A 14,757-nucleotide genomic window follows, 5' to 3' on the forward strand; every position below is an offset into this window, starting at 1 on the left:
CCAGTGGCCTGAGCTACCTGATAATAATGGGTGGTTACAATTTTCAGCCGAAAAGAATGGACTGGCACTAGTCTGTTCCATGCTCATCTAATTAGAAGCCTTTCCCATGATTTTAGAGATTTGATGAACAAAGCATTATTCTTATCTTTTCAGGCATTTTCGACAGTACGACTACAGCACAGACACACTTCTATGTACACTAGCACGTTTGTCTATTGTGTAAATCGAGGATTTTCTATTGTTCCTCTTCCCTTTCCCTTCCTTTATACTTAATTGTTTCGCAACAGCTCTCAGTGGTTTTGTACACGTTTTCTAACCGAGGTCGTACTCGATTTGGTTCCTGTCCTCTATTCATGGATGATGTTGCACGTGTGTATCCTCGATTTACACCATAAACAAACGCATGTTTGTACTTATATGTATATAATATACAAAAGTAGTTGAATTACCACTTAATATCCACATTTGCTATAAATTGAAAAAAAAAAAAACCCAGGATGTCCAGGTTGCCTTTAAATTCATATGAATATAGATTAACCAAAAAGTCCCAATATGTTTCTAACATCCTCTTGACTGAAACCCAGGTGCAAGGTCAAACTCCTCTCAATTAGAGACACTGAAGACGGCATTAAGGGGCTTTGCTACAGTGCGTATGGGAGAGACCAAACCCACCCCAAGTAATTGTGTTTGCCAACAAAATTGTGTCTGTTGGCATAATGTGCAACCCAAAAAGCGCCACCTATTGTCTAACAGTGTGTAGTACTGACTGCTTATAACAGTGCCCCCATTAGTCAGAAAGTGTCCAGTCGCCCCACCCCTTTTCAGAACTGCTTGGAACCATTGGTCAGATTGGCGAACAAGAGAAAATATTCTTGGGTAATTTCCAGCACGGAACGGTTTATCAGCAATTATGTTTTAACACAACACCCCCATTAAAATTGGACTGGCAATGCCCCTATGCATCTCGGCACAATCTTTCAGTATACTCATCCTCCTCCTCATCATCTTGCCCCGCCTCATCTACTTCTCTAGCTGCTCCTCATGTGGTCCCCCTAGAAACAAACTCCCCCCATCCCTCCCCCCCCCCCCCAACCCTGGGCAACCCACTAAACCCACCCTGGCTTCATCTCAGCGCAAATCTCCGCCATACTCATCCTCCTCGTCCTCATCTTGCCCCGCCTCATCCACTCCTCCTGCTGCTCCTTCCGCTGCCTGCTTGGCCCTCCCTCCATTGCCCCCGGCTCCTGGTACACGCAACGTCCTGGCAAGCTTGACATACTAGGGTCAAAATCAGAGTGAAACAAAAGTCTGTCCTGAGCCAACACAAAATGTTTTCCAATTGAACACAATGTGTATGCAATTTGTGTGCATTATTTTTTTTCGCCTGAAGCAACACAATTATCAAAATCTAAGTAGGTCAGCTCAAATTAATACACTTTGGCCCCCCCCCAACCCCCATTTTTTTGTGGGGGGGGGGCCTCTAACTAGACTCTGTCGCAGACGCACGTAAAAAAAAAGTCTGCACACTATTTTAAAACCATCTTCAATATCAGTGTTCTTCCAAATATTAATATATAATGAGGAATAATGTCACACGTTAAATCAATATTAGGTTTTGACGTATAAACACTGTATACTCAGTGTGTTACCTCCCGAGTGAAAGTTGGAAAAAAATCCCTCGGGTGGGACTCGATCCCCCGGTCTCCTGCTTTCTAGTGCAGACGTCTTACCACTCGACCACCGAGCTTACGGGATCGGTGGGCTGGTTCGAATCTGATGTATGTATAGCAGCGGGTACCGCATTTAATTATTCAAAGTAAACAGTGTTTATACGTCGGTGAAGGGCAAAACCTAATATTGATTTACATCACCCCGACCGACGCAAATATGCCATCTTTTGAATGTCACAGGTTATTCGATTCCAGTCCTTTCATCTCTTTGAGTAAGCTTTCTGCCATTAATCAGGGTGAGAGCGATATTTTTTTTGAACGACCACTCACATCATTGTCCAGGTATGTGAAGTACGGAAGGAAGAGGACCTTGCTGGCGTTCTCCTGGTCCTGCTGATCGTATGCTTCCAAGAGCTGCTCTAAGATAGACGACGACTCATCCATGGCATAACCGTCATATCTGAGTAAAAAGAGAGATAAAAAAAGTGTCAATATTTTTTTTTTTTAATATCCTCTTCACGGTGAATTGTTTCTAGTGGTGGGATTGGCTTTTGCTGTAATTTTCAGAAATGAACTATTTGAGGGGTTAGTATAACAGATCAAATATTGTTACACTGACATGTTTGAAGGTTTGTGTTCGAAAATGCTGGAAAAACCAAGAAAAACAAAAAAGTTCAAGTAGTCTGGTTCCTTGACTCCACTAAAGATAAAATGGATCAATTTATAGATGCCGGAAAATTGTAAGGTAAGGGAACCAATCTAGCTGGCCTGCACCCGTTCATGAACATGTAACCAATAGCAAACAAAATTTGGAATGAAAAAAAGTGTAAAGTTGGAGCAGTAGTTGAAAAATAGTTAGGTTTTTCCAACGGTAGTTGGCCGACCACCGTTGGAAATGTATACAAAAATACAATTTTCTTGAAAATGACTTCACACCAGGTGCCATAGGATGCTTTAGACTGTTATTTACCAACATCCTAGTAAGGTATATCGTAAAAACTTGGTAGTTTTATTTTTCGATGTTTGCAAATGTTGTATATTCCCTTTAATCAATTTTTTTTTTAAATTCAGTTTGAATTCCACTATTTGATTTCAATTTTGGAAACCAGATACTAAAAAAACTTTAATAAAAAAAAAAATTAAGCCTTTCATTTTTTTTGTGACACAGGCTGAAAGAAAACAACTGGAACATTTCCCAAGTTGGTCATTGGTCTCTGATTCTAACTGCATTCACTTGCTAGTTGTCCTGTTGGTATATGAATAGCCTGCCCATTCGACTTTAATATCAGAGAGTTCCCACCAATTTTTTCAACATTACAGTACAGCTCTGGAGTGTTTTTGTAAAGGCCCAGTGGTCACTGAATCCCTCAAACTATACCCAGTCATTCCAGGATGTTGGAGTCTCTCCATTGGAGGATATCGGAGTATTCAGGCTGCTTCGAGACAGCCTAGGAAGTTAGGGTTAATGCAACTGTACCTCATAGCCATGTTGCAAACCTTGCTGGCGGCCACAAAGTCCCCCCGATGGAGATGGACCAGCACAGTCACTGCTACCAGCTGCAAATGAAGTAACAGGGTTAGGGTTAGCTTTCAATAAAGCTTACCAAGGTGCCGAAACAGCCAACAAGTGTGGAGCAATCTGACAATTGGAAAAAAAAACCTGATGAGGCGGCACTATGCTCACAGCTATGTCACTTAACCCTAACCCACCTCACTCCTCCAAAATCCTCCTGGCGGTTTTGGAGGATTCTAGAGGATTGAGGATGAATGGTGATTGAATCAAATGAGGATTCTGGAGGATTGAGGATGAATGGTGATTGAAGCACATGAGGATTCTGGAGGATTGAGGATGAATGGTGATTGAAGCACATGAGGATTTTGGAGGATTGAGGATGAATGGTGAATGAAGCACAAGAGGATTTTGGAGGATTGAGGATGAATGCATTTTGAGGCAGGACTGTCTGATGATTTTGAAGGATTTGGCGTTGGTTATCCTTCATTTAAACACGAGTGCAAAGTTTTGGGATGAGGAGGATTTTGGAGGATTGAGGATGGTTGTAAGCAACAAGGGCCTAGGGGGTTAGAGTTAATTGGGTTCTTAATTTTGAGGCACAGATGTCACTTTCAAACCCTATTGACGTACCACCTACATGTAAGTCAAGTCTGTCACAAGCCAATGTTGCCCCTAAGGCCAGCATTTATCTCCAGTTTCATTAGCATGAAATGACTGAGAATATTTCTACTCCCCCCGGATGGGATGCTAGTCCATCGAAGGTTACTCCCCAGCTAATGCCGGTACCCATTTATACTCCTGGGTGGAGGGTTGCAAGTGGGGGTGAAGTGGCTTGCCCAAGGACACAACATATATACACAGCAGCTGGATTCGAACCGCTGACCATCTGATCGTGAGTTACGAACCTCAACCACTTTACCACACTCCCCCCTGACCACCTACATTTGCCACCTCAGTTAATGCCTCCTAATTTTGGTCATCTGATAAGTCCGTATTACCTTGTACACGTAGCCCAGATTTTCCACTACATCGTACATATTCCTTGCTTTTTCGAGCAGCTCTAGAGCCTTGTCAAAGTCCCGGACTCGGACTGAGAGCCGTGCTGCTTTGCTGACTGAATCCACGGCTTGTCGTATTCTGTCTTCATTCTATGGATGGACGGAGGGAATGGTATAAAATAGGAGGGTTTCTTTAGTGTCAATTTGAGAGATTTGTAAACGAGTCGTCACAACTCTTCACATCATCACAAGTCAATTTCAATAAACTGTGACAAAGATATTCCTTCATCATGTATCTCTTTTTACTTGTGACGTGTCATATTTGACATTAAAGGCATTTAGGATCATTTGCTTTTATCGCAAAAGTAACCTACCCAAATTATTATGAAAAAGCTTACTTAGGCTAAAGATCACACTGGTACTAAATTATTCTGTCTGGCTTGCTGTCATTTAGAAGAAATCAAGAAATGTTGGTGATTTCCAACAACCAGTCAATTGCCTGATTTTTGGAATAAAGAGTTTTACTGATGAAATTGTGTTTCGCGATCAACAGGTTGTGCACAGTTTTCCACTGTTTTCTCAAAATGTGTAACATCAACTGAGCTGAAACTTCAACAGAATAGGTTTTGAACATTCTTCCTTGGAATCTGAGTGGTATTGTTATTGGAAATGGACAAAATGCATGAAAAGCAAATGATGCTGTATGCCTTTATGACAACTCTTCACCTTGGTAATTAGGATTCGGAAAGTAATGGTATTGATAAGAATCCTTTCTGTGCAGAAACTGCAAAGCCTAGCGGATGCCTGAAAAATATCTACAATTTTATACTGCAACACTAAAGAACTGACCTCAGCTATCTCAGCAGCTGTAAGGTACAAATCCACAGCTGATCTTGCATTAATGGTCTCCATTATACTGTGAGATAAGAAGTAGAAGCAAATACATCAATCATCAGTAGCTGATTAAAACATGAGAATTGTTTGGTGTGTCAATTTGTATAAAATTAACCAATTACTCAAGCTTTTGGAGATTTTCAAGTACACGGAAGTGTTTCTTAAATTAATCTGGTTTTTAGCAGCTGGAAAATAATCAATGCTTCCATTATCGAAGTCAAATGTCGCACACAAAATTGTCTCGCTCACAATCTTATAAGTGACTTAACAGCCAATTCACAAAAAAGGTAGCAGGATAAATAACAATGCACATACATGTGAGACATTTTGGCAGAAGATACAGAACTGAGCAGAGCTTGAAATGACGGTTCAAAGTTTTTCCGTTATTAGGGAGAGAATAAAATTCTCCTTACAATACTGTTTGTTGCACTTCAATCAGGTTTTCGTTGACAAGTAATTGCTGTTGAAAGTTTGAATTTATCGACATGACAAAGGAGTTATATACCGAGAAAAAGTTTTCTTTGACTGTTTTGGAGTTTTGAAAATGAAAGTGGCCAACTGTTTTTCTTGACAAACATTAATTCTAAATTATTGTACTCGATTATATTAATTACGCCATGGTATTTCCTTAAAAACGCTTTTATTCAATGATTTTTATACTATTTCTTGTATACATGTGTAGAAGATATCAAGGATTACAAAAATCAATAAATCTGAAAATCGAAAAAAAAATCACCCACATTCCTTTTTTTTTAATTTTTCACTGCGGCCTGTGCGCAGTTCTGTCTCATTTTACCAGAGCACCTCACATTTTTATATGAAGAAAAAAACATAAGTTTTACTACATGAAGCACATAATCTTCCAAACCTACCCGGCTGCTTTTTCCAACGAGATGGCGGCCGTGTCGCCGGTTCCATACTCTCTGAACATGTTGGCTGCTTTAGTGATATAATGGACAGCTTCGTCATACTCCTTCATATCCTGAGAAGACGATGATACAATAATGTAGTATCCTTCAGCACTAGTGTGATGTATAGACTCTTTTCACAAGTACCCCCTCAACGGTCACAAAGGGAGAGTTGAGGGCGACCACTGGGAGGGCAGGCAAGGATCCAGAGGGGGGTTTTGGGGGTCGAATCCCCAGTGTTGTAGGACTCGAGTCCAGGACTCGGACTCGAGTCGGACTCGAGTCACATTTTTCGACTTGAGTCACATTTTTCGACTTAAGTCACATTGGACTCGGACTCGAAGCTTGTGAATCAAGGCTCGGACTCGGCCTCGAGGCTTGTGACTCGAGAATCGGACTCGATGTTGGTTACTCAATTACAACACTGCAAATCCCCCCCCCCCAGTTCTGACTCAATTAAAAATAGGGCTTGTTTCTATGTTCTTATTAAGATGATGAAATAAGCTTTAATTTGATGTGTGTCTCAAACACCTTGGAGTGTTGTACTTTTCCTGAAGTTCGGAAGTGGGTGTAATCATTATTGGGGTCTATGGCAGTTTATTTACTAGTCTGCAACCATAGACCTCCAATATGGCGGGCTTATGGGTGACCACTGACCTATGACATCACGTGAAATTCCTCAATTGGTTTCTGTCTAATAATTAATAATAATTGTGCTCCTCTACCCTCACAGGTACCCATTCATACTCCTGGGTGGAGAGAGGCAATTGTAGTTAAGCGTCTTGCCCAAGGGCATAAACATCATGTTCCTGGCAGGGTTCGAACCAATGCACATTCGTACATGAGTCAAACATCGTTACCACTGGACCATGGCGTTCTACACAAAGACATCAGATGATAAGGATTTGTACAGTATCCCAGTGGTCGCAAGTTTTGTAAAAAGTGAGTCTACATGTATAAAACAATTTGTGGTTTGCTTGAAAACAAAAAAATTGTCCACAAAAATTGTCCACAAGTAATGCTAACTTTGAACATGTTCAAACCTTGGGTGTCAATAATTCAGGCAACGCATAACGAAGTATTTTCTAAAAGAACCCTAATTGTCCAAGATCTTCAAACATGGATAAGGGATGAGTGGGAAGTGTCGTTCAACTTACCTTCAGAATGAGTCCGGCTTGTTCGTATGCTTTGGCGGCATGGAAGAGACTGAGAATAGACTTCAGGAAGAATAACAACATCGTCAATCGCAAGATGATCGTAAAGAAGTTACGATCAATCGCATGTCACATTACAAATAGAGCAGGCACAATGACAAAGGAATGCTTGTGTCAAAGTAAAACCTAACCCCTAGGCTATTTTGGCTAGAAAACCCTGCTAAACGCAACAACATGCCACGCTTGTCAACTAGACTTTGATGCTCAGTGTAGCAAGATCCATCAGGTAAAAAAATCTCAAGGCCAAACTGCCTCAGAGTGAGTGGTCACCAACTGCAGCAGGCTACAGCTGTGGCACTGTTCAATGGGACTAGCTCTCATTGTTTCAGATTCGGCTGGTGTTGATGGCTTAATGCAGCAAGGTCCCACAGACTTTTACACCTGATGCACTGTGTTGCATCTGCTATGATTACAGCTAATATGAATAAGTTGAGACCTGATTTGAGATTGGATGACTTGTGATTGATTTGTGATGACGTTTGGCTGAGTGCATTTCAACTCGGACTTCCACAATTTTAAGGTTTGCTTGAACTTGTACAATTGAAAGGGAACATTTACTTTTGCTGTAATTTTCAGAAGTGGATGGATTTGGGGGGTTAGTATTTTATAGCAAATATTGTTACACTGACTTGTTTGAAGTTTTGAGTTCGTAGATGCTGAAAACACCAAGAAAAACAATTATGTTCCTGTAGTCTGGTTCACTGATCCCACTTTAGATGAAACAGAGCAATTTATAGACTTCGGGGAATTGTAAGGTCAGGGAACCAGTCTACCTGGCTTGTACCCATTCATAGGTGTGTAATTGGTTGCAAACAAAATGCGGACTTACTTAATATGGTCAATTGGGGGCAGTGTTTGGTAAAAAGCTGGGTTTTTTTCTAAACGCTGGTCGGCTGACCAACGTTGGAAATTGATACAAATTACCAGTTTTCTTGAAAATGACACCACACCAGGGGCCATGATTTTACAGGATGCTTTAGACTGTCATTCTCTAAGGTGTTTCATAATAACTTGGTAGTTTTTGTTTTTTCGGTGTTTGCAAATGTTATATATTCCCTTTAAAGGTTTGCTTGAACTTTAATGAAGGATACGCTTTGCACTGTGTGTGGCACTCTGCAGCCTTGATGTACATGGCCTTGGCTTTCTCCAGTGATTTGGCATGACGGTAGCACAGACCTGCGACGCAAAATAAAACAGGATTACAAAGGGTCGGTTAAGTTTGATGCATCTGAAAGCAAATTGGAATCCTCACGGTATCTTTGCATGGGTCCTGGCTAACAGGGGCCTAAAGTCTGTCTTACATGTATTTATCACTATGTCACTGTTTGTTATAGTGGCAATGAGTCCATAAATTGGATCGTTTTATCGTGTGCTTGTATACTGTAATTTCATTGGTCTAGGACGGCCAGGTGCCTGGACAATAAAAATGCATGTCACACACTGAGGATATCACACTGCACGCTATAGCTTTGCGCAATGAGAACTGCAACGTCAAACGCTCAGTCTCATGTCCGGCAGGACATCAAAACCTTCAGTTATCAAAGGCTACATCAGTGATTTAATTTATTTCTTACACAGTAAGTTACAATTATCTGATTGTGTTATTGGCACATTATAACAAAACAATTGTTGACTGCTGTGATGTGGGATAAGCCGTTTTTAACCCCCTTGGGGCGCATAGTTTGCCTTGGGTGCTGTGCGCACCTGGGGTGTTAAAAACGTCATATCCAACATCACAGCAGTCAATAATTATTAAATGGCTCGTGGTTAGTTAAATGTGAGTTTCTAGTTTTCAGTTCCAGCCTACCTGCTTTCTGATATGCATGGGCGGCACCGTCAAAGTCTGCTTTCCATTTCGTCCAAGAGGTTTTTAGGCTACCAAAGACAGAAAAAATTTAAATAAGATAAAAAAAAATCCCCACTTGCAGCACTGTTAATAATACAAGACAAGAAACACTACGACTGATAGATTTTTACAGGTCATTAACTTGACATTTGCAGTTATCTTAAATACAGCAATTGTGCAGTTAGTTACGGACCCCTCTTTAGTTTGGGTCAAGTTTGAGTCAAGAGTGATTTTTATCATTCCAAAATAACTTTTCCAACCAAAATCAGATTTTTGTCAATTCTAATGAGACTATGACGCTATCGTTCATAATTTTGAACAGTACCGTTCAGTAGATAATGAGATTATTAACATATTTTACAGTTGATGCCATGCATCTATATTTTCGTGAACATTGCATTTTGTTGTCTTCATCATCGTTTTACCCACAAATTTTCCTCAAAGAAATCAAACCCTGCCCTCAATCCATGGCACTTGGTTGTTATGTGGCTAACTAATAGTTTGGTAAGTCCAATAACATAAAAGTTGATTTTTGATCTCTTCAACATAGAAATAGGGCCTGTACATGTAACTACACACTTGCCTTAAATTTTGAAGTTTGGGTAATGAAAATATACTAGCAGTCATTAGAAAGAGCTTTGAAAATGAAATAAAATGACGTTATTAAGCAGCTCAGTGAGATGAACATTAATGAATTTTTGAATTCTTTAGGAATTAAATATTCGTGTCTACATGTATGCGTCCTAATTATTTTAAAGAAATACCCAAAACTGAAGTCTTTTAGGACTGATCTTTTCATAACTTGTTTTTAAAAAAAATGTTGAGGACCAAACAAAAAATAGTGTGAGAATATTGCCACTGGGCAAGGAAACCAAATATTAAGTCCGAAAAAGAAGCCACAAAAATCCATCGTTTTTAGCTGCCAATAGCAGCTCCACAAAAACTCATGTCTCTCTGTTAGTCCATAGGTCAGTTAGTTAGTAACAAACATTGACATTGTCTATTTTGCTCCTACATATTTTGACCAACATATTTTTGATTTCAACCAAACTTTGTCCAAGGTATCAGTAGCCCAGCCCCAACATTTGACCAAACTTGGGTCAAAGGTCATCATGGGGTGAAAGCCAAAATAACGTCAAATTTCAAATTAGCTCAAATAAGCTCAAATGACAACAGTAGCACTGTCAATGTGCTGGTCTTCGTCAATCATGAACAAATGTCCATGGTGACCTCTTTGTCCGGCCTACTGCTATGGGGTCAAAGCATTGCAAGGTCAACATACATGTAAGGTGACCACGCATTCGTTGGCCCTCAGCTTCCGAGATCCGATCGAGCTTATTGTAGCAAATACACAGCGGGCATAAAAAACATATTATGCCTATTCTAAAAGCACATCGTGCAACAATATTAAACTCGCCTCCTCTCCTGGCAATTTTCACTCGTGCAGTCGTGAAATGGACAAAAATAGTCCATTCGACGACAGATTTCCACCAAAATAGCAAAAACAATTGCCACAAATGTAAATCAACATCTGAAGTTTACAAATTTTAGACTTCCCGAAAATTTTCCTGACTCGACTCTCCGCAGACTTTATAAATATCGTCAGACCCATTTAAAACTACGCGATCGTATTTCTACGCACTCAACTTTAAATCCCGTTTCACAACTCGCGCGCGTGCAATTCGATGTGCGCAGATCATTGTCATGATCGAGGAGCGGACCAAATTGGCACTAGCTGTTACTTGTTTGTGTTAGGATACTGCAAAAAAATGGCGTTGTGTAACTGCGTTTGACCCTTCCTCTTTTTCCTCTCCCTTATTTGGTCTCAAAATCCGTAATTTCCAGACATTTCATACCATTTTTCAGCCTCTCGAACGTGTCCATCTGCCTCCGCCGTCTTCTTTGCTTCCATTTTGCTATTGTGAATAGCGCCCTCATTCGATTATAAGCTATAAGTTTTTAAAATCATTTGTTACCATCACGTAAATGACTCATATGCAGCCACGTCACTGATAGGCCTAGCCACCTAGCGCTCTTTCCCCGAAGTCTCGCTGAAAGATATATTTTTAAAAAACATTTTGAACATTTGTCAGTTTTGCTAATTTTAGTCAACTCAAGAATTTTTTTTCTCTGACGGGAAAATAAAGTCCGAGAACCTGACTAGCATTAGCAACTATGGATGAAAAAAAAAACGATACAGGCGCGGATCCAGAGGGAAAATATTGGGGGTCGACTGGGAAACCTCCCCCCCCAGCTCTGACTCAAGAGGTTTTTTTTATAGAAATATATTAAAAATAATCTGAAACCCTCCCCCCCCCCCCCCCCCCCCACTGGCCTGCTGTGGCACCCACCACAATTATGACAATTATACCGGTAATAATGTCCGCCTGTGCATTTGAACCGAGGTAATATTAATTGTACAGAGTGACTTTTTGGTATTATTATAGTGTTAATTATATTCGGATTTGAACAGCGCCCCGATTGAAAGAATGGTACGAACACCCCCCGCCCCTCCCCCTATTGATTTATGGAGGCCAATTAATTGTCTAGAGAAGAAAAAAATCTGTCTACATCTCAGCATTGAGTGCTGATGGAACCCCCCCCCCCCCCCCCCGCTAGTCCGAGTAACTTGGACCCAACTTATCGCCTTTTTTTTAACATTTGGACATGGTCTGGCGCGATAGTAAGCCAGACCATGTCCAAATGTTTAAAAAAAGGCGATAAGTTGGGTCCAAGTTACTCGGACTAACCCCCCCCCCGCCAAAAATTCCAGGATCCGCCACTGCGATGTCAATCATTAAAATTAATAGCTCATTTTGTATAGAACAGAAAGCATTTGGCACAAACTCAATTGAATTTTTTTTTTTTTTTTTTTTTAGAGTGGTGGTTTTTTTTGCAGAGGAAAAAGAAAGGTGCTCTGGGCTGTTAGCGGGGGTTGGGGATTTTGAGGTCGAACCTTTATAGACCTCCTCCAACGACCCCCCCCCCCCAAAAAAAAACCCCAGTCCACTTCACGTCTATATACATTATAGGCCTACACGTCTTTATCTTTCGTGGTACGAAAGAAAAGCTTTTAATAGAGGTTAATTTTCCGCTTATTGAAAAAGGCTAGCTTTCATTAAAAAATAACCCATATCCAGTGGCTCTTCCAACATGGGGAAATGGGTAGCATTTTCAGTGGCTCTTTCAACATACGGGGGGGGGGACGGCAGGGCGGAATCCACTGGGAAACCATCTCTTTGATCGGTTGCAGACCCTGCATGCTCGGTTTATTATATTTAACGTTCATTTATCAATGTTTAAACATTTGTTTATTTAGGGGGATCGAGGTAGGGTAGGGAATTCATGCCTGATATATGCCCCATATATCAGATATGATTTGCCCATCCCTTAATTTGTCTTCTCAAATACTCTTCTATTCCTTTTCTGTGTGTGTGTGTGTGGGGGGGGGGGGGGGGGGGCACCCAAAACACAAAAAGGGAAGAAAAAAATACTCTGAGGGGAGCACTTATTTCAGTTGTACAAGTCAAAAACAGGAGTACTTTTGACAAACACTGAATGAGATGTGGACAGACACTCGAGTGAATGGAAGTCGCATAAATCATACATTTCGAAAAAAGTAGATACTTTCAACTCCAATATAATATCATTGATAATACTATAAAACTTGCCAAAATAAGGGCAACAATAATTGTACGCATAATGACAAATCTAGAGTTGCTACACAAAAATATAAAATTCCACTTATTAGCCACACACCTTGAACTCGAACAATGTAATCATCATATAAATAAATGAAAAATCCTGTATCTTCCAAGCCACAACTGTAGCACCCACAACTTTTTGGATGGGGGAGCTGAAATATACTAAAACACCCCTACCCCCTGGCAAACACGTTCCAGCACCCCCTGGCAAAAAAAAAATGTTCCCAGTGGGCTTGGTTTCTTCAACACTGGACAAAATCATGAAATTCACTATATATGAGGCCTTGTAGTACCATAAAATTGACAAATTTATCTTTTAGTTTAAATCAAGAGCCAGAAAACATAATCATTTAGAAATAGATTGTTAAAATAGAACAAGAAAACAAGTACATAACATTTGAATTGCATATAAATAAAATTATCGGGCGCCACCTATCAGCAAAAGATTAGCACTTCGTGCTCAGAATTTAAAGAAAGGCCCTCCTTAATTTCACCAAATAAAAAAGCAAATTATTTGAGTAATTAATACAATTTGGTCATAATTATATTACTCATTAGATTTGACTGAATATCTACTTTTGTAAACTAACTTTTCAATATTTCATTACAAGATTTTATAAGGTGTGTAGCATATTAATTGAAACAAAGAAATGTAAGGAATAGATTTTTTTTAAATGTGATTACATTTTTGTTTGAAAGTCCAACAAGCCTAGAATAATGTAAATATTCCTGAGTAAAACGCTTGGGGAAACACATTTTAGGAATTCATAAAAACAGAATAAAATTAAAGGATACAAGAGAGAAAATGGACAGAAATATCACACTACATATGGATTTTGTAATGAATAAAAGCACCAACAGATGAATATAACCATGATATCTTAAACCCTAAAACCGAGGGCCGGGGAGGGGCGGATTTTGTCCCCTTGAATTTCTTGACAATATTTTTGCCAAATTTGTGTTTCTTGCCGTGAGCTTTGTAATGACAATGACATTCTAGCTTCAAGTTTGGCGCACGTTTCGATACCAAATTTATAAAAATTGACCCATCGCTGTAGAATCGCGTTTGAATCGCGTCAACGCAGTGAAATATTGTCCAATTACATGATATACAAATGGACGCAGAACACGCAAAATCTGAGACAAACAAAACTTAGTGTACAAAAATTCCATAGAGTTGTCTAAGGGGCGTGGCTAACTCGCAAATGGTGATAGGTCAACTGACGTTAGGTTCACCGCGTTACTTGGAGGCTGGGCCCCACAGAAATCGCATTTCCCCATATGGATAGTACAGCTTGCTGTAGTAACAGTGTACTCACTTGCAAATTCATAATGAGGCATTAATTAAAAAAAACGCTTTGTGTTATGAAAATCAAAGTTCTGTGAATATTTTCAGATTGAATTGCTCTACATGTGTGCCGAATTTCATTGCATTTCGTCGCTTCACGTCTGAGTTCTAAGGGGGGGGGGCGGAATCTGCCTCCCCCGGCTGTGAGATGGTCTTAAAAATCCTGGCCCCTTTAGGATTAGACGAAGTGTTAAATCTGACAAACTTTCCATGATTCTTGACAATGAAAAATCTTATCATTATAACACTAAATGTATGTCAGTAAATCTGGATAATTTTTTTTATTAAGATATTTCAGTCATAATGTAATTTTTCTCCTCCATCTTGAAATATCGATTCTAATGGTCTCTATTCTCCAGGAACTCTACGGTCATTCAAATGACTTAAACTCTCATTTATCTATAAACAAATACTAAATATATTAATACTTGAACAAAAGCATAAATACTTGTTACCAACATGCTATATGTTTGCATTGTTACTATGTAAGATAATGCCGTGCCCAAATGCCCATCGCATGCATATACGTGTGTTTAGTAAAGCCCTAAATGCATCACTAGATGAGTGCATCGCGTGGAATACTAAAATGAGCTTTACACTAACGGTGGATCTGGAAAGCCATCCCACTGAAGACAAAACAAATTCATGGGCAGCTCAGATTG

General features: G+C 39.9%; 1 protein-coding gene across 1 annotated transcript; it reads right to left on the bottom strand.

Moving 5' to 3' along the window:
- Nucleotides 1-1,098: 1,098 nt before the first annotated feature.
- Nucleotides 1,099-10,993, bottom strand: LOC119738738 (gamma-soluble NSF attachment protein-like). Its single transcript, XM_038213668.1, has 10 exons — nt 10,900-10,993; nt 9,005-9,072; nt 8,289-8,373; nt 7,141-7,189; nt 5,948-6,057; nt 5,031-5,097; nt 4,182-4,331; nt 3,148-3,227; nt 2,001-2,130; nt 1,099-1,278 (listed from the first exon to the last, which is right to left on the bottom strand). The coding sequence occupies exons 1-10, from the start codon at nt 10,953-10,955 to the stop codon at nt 1,129-1,131; spliced, it is 945 nt and encodes a 314-aa protein (XP_038069596.1). The 5' UTR covers nt 10,956-10,993; the 3' UTR covers nt 1,099-1,128.
- Between the last annotated feature and the right edge of the window lie 3,764 nt (nt 10,994-14,757).

The sequence above is a fragment of the Patiria miniata genome, unplaced genomic scaffold, assembly GCF_015706575.1.
Source record: "Patiria miniata isolate m_02_andy unplaced genomic scaffold, ASM1570657v1 HiC_scaffold_3, whole genome shotgun sequence".
In the NCBI taxonomy this organism is placed as follows: domain Eukaryota; kingdom Metazoa; phylum Echinodermata; class Asteroidea; order Valvatida; family Asterinidae; genus Patiria; species Patiria miniata.

Bases quoted from the DNA above. Each gene is read 5' to 3' on its own strand.
- LOC119738738 (XM_038213668.1), bottom strand. From the start codon at position 10,955: ATGGAAGCAAAGAAGACGGCGGAGGCAGATGGACACGTTCGAGAGGCT. The intron at 7,190-8,288 runs GTATCCTTCATT...GTCTATTCTCAG, and splicing joins TGCCACACACAGTGCAAAGC to TCTCTTCCATGCCGCCAAAG. The intron at 1,279-2,000 runs GTGAGTGGTCGT...TTTTGACCCTAG, and splicing joins TCACATACCTGGACAATGAT to TATGTCAAGCTTGCCAGGAC.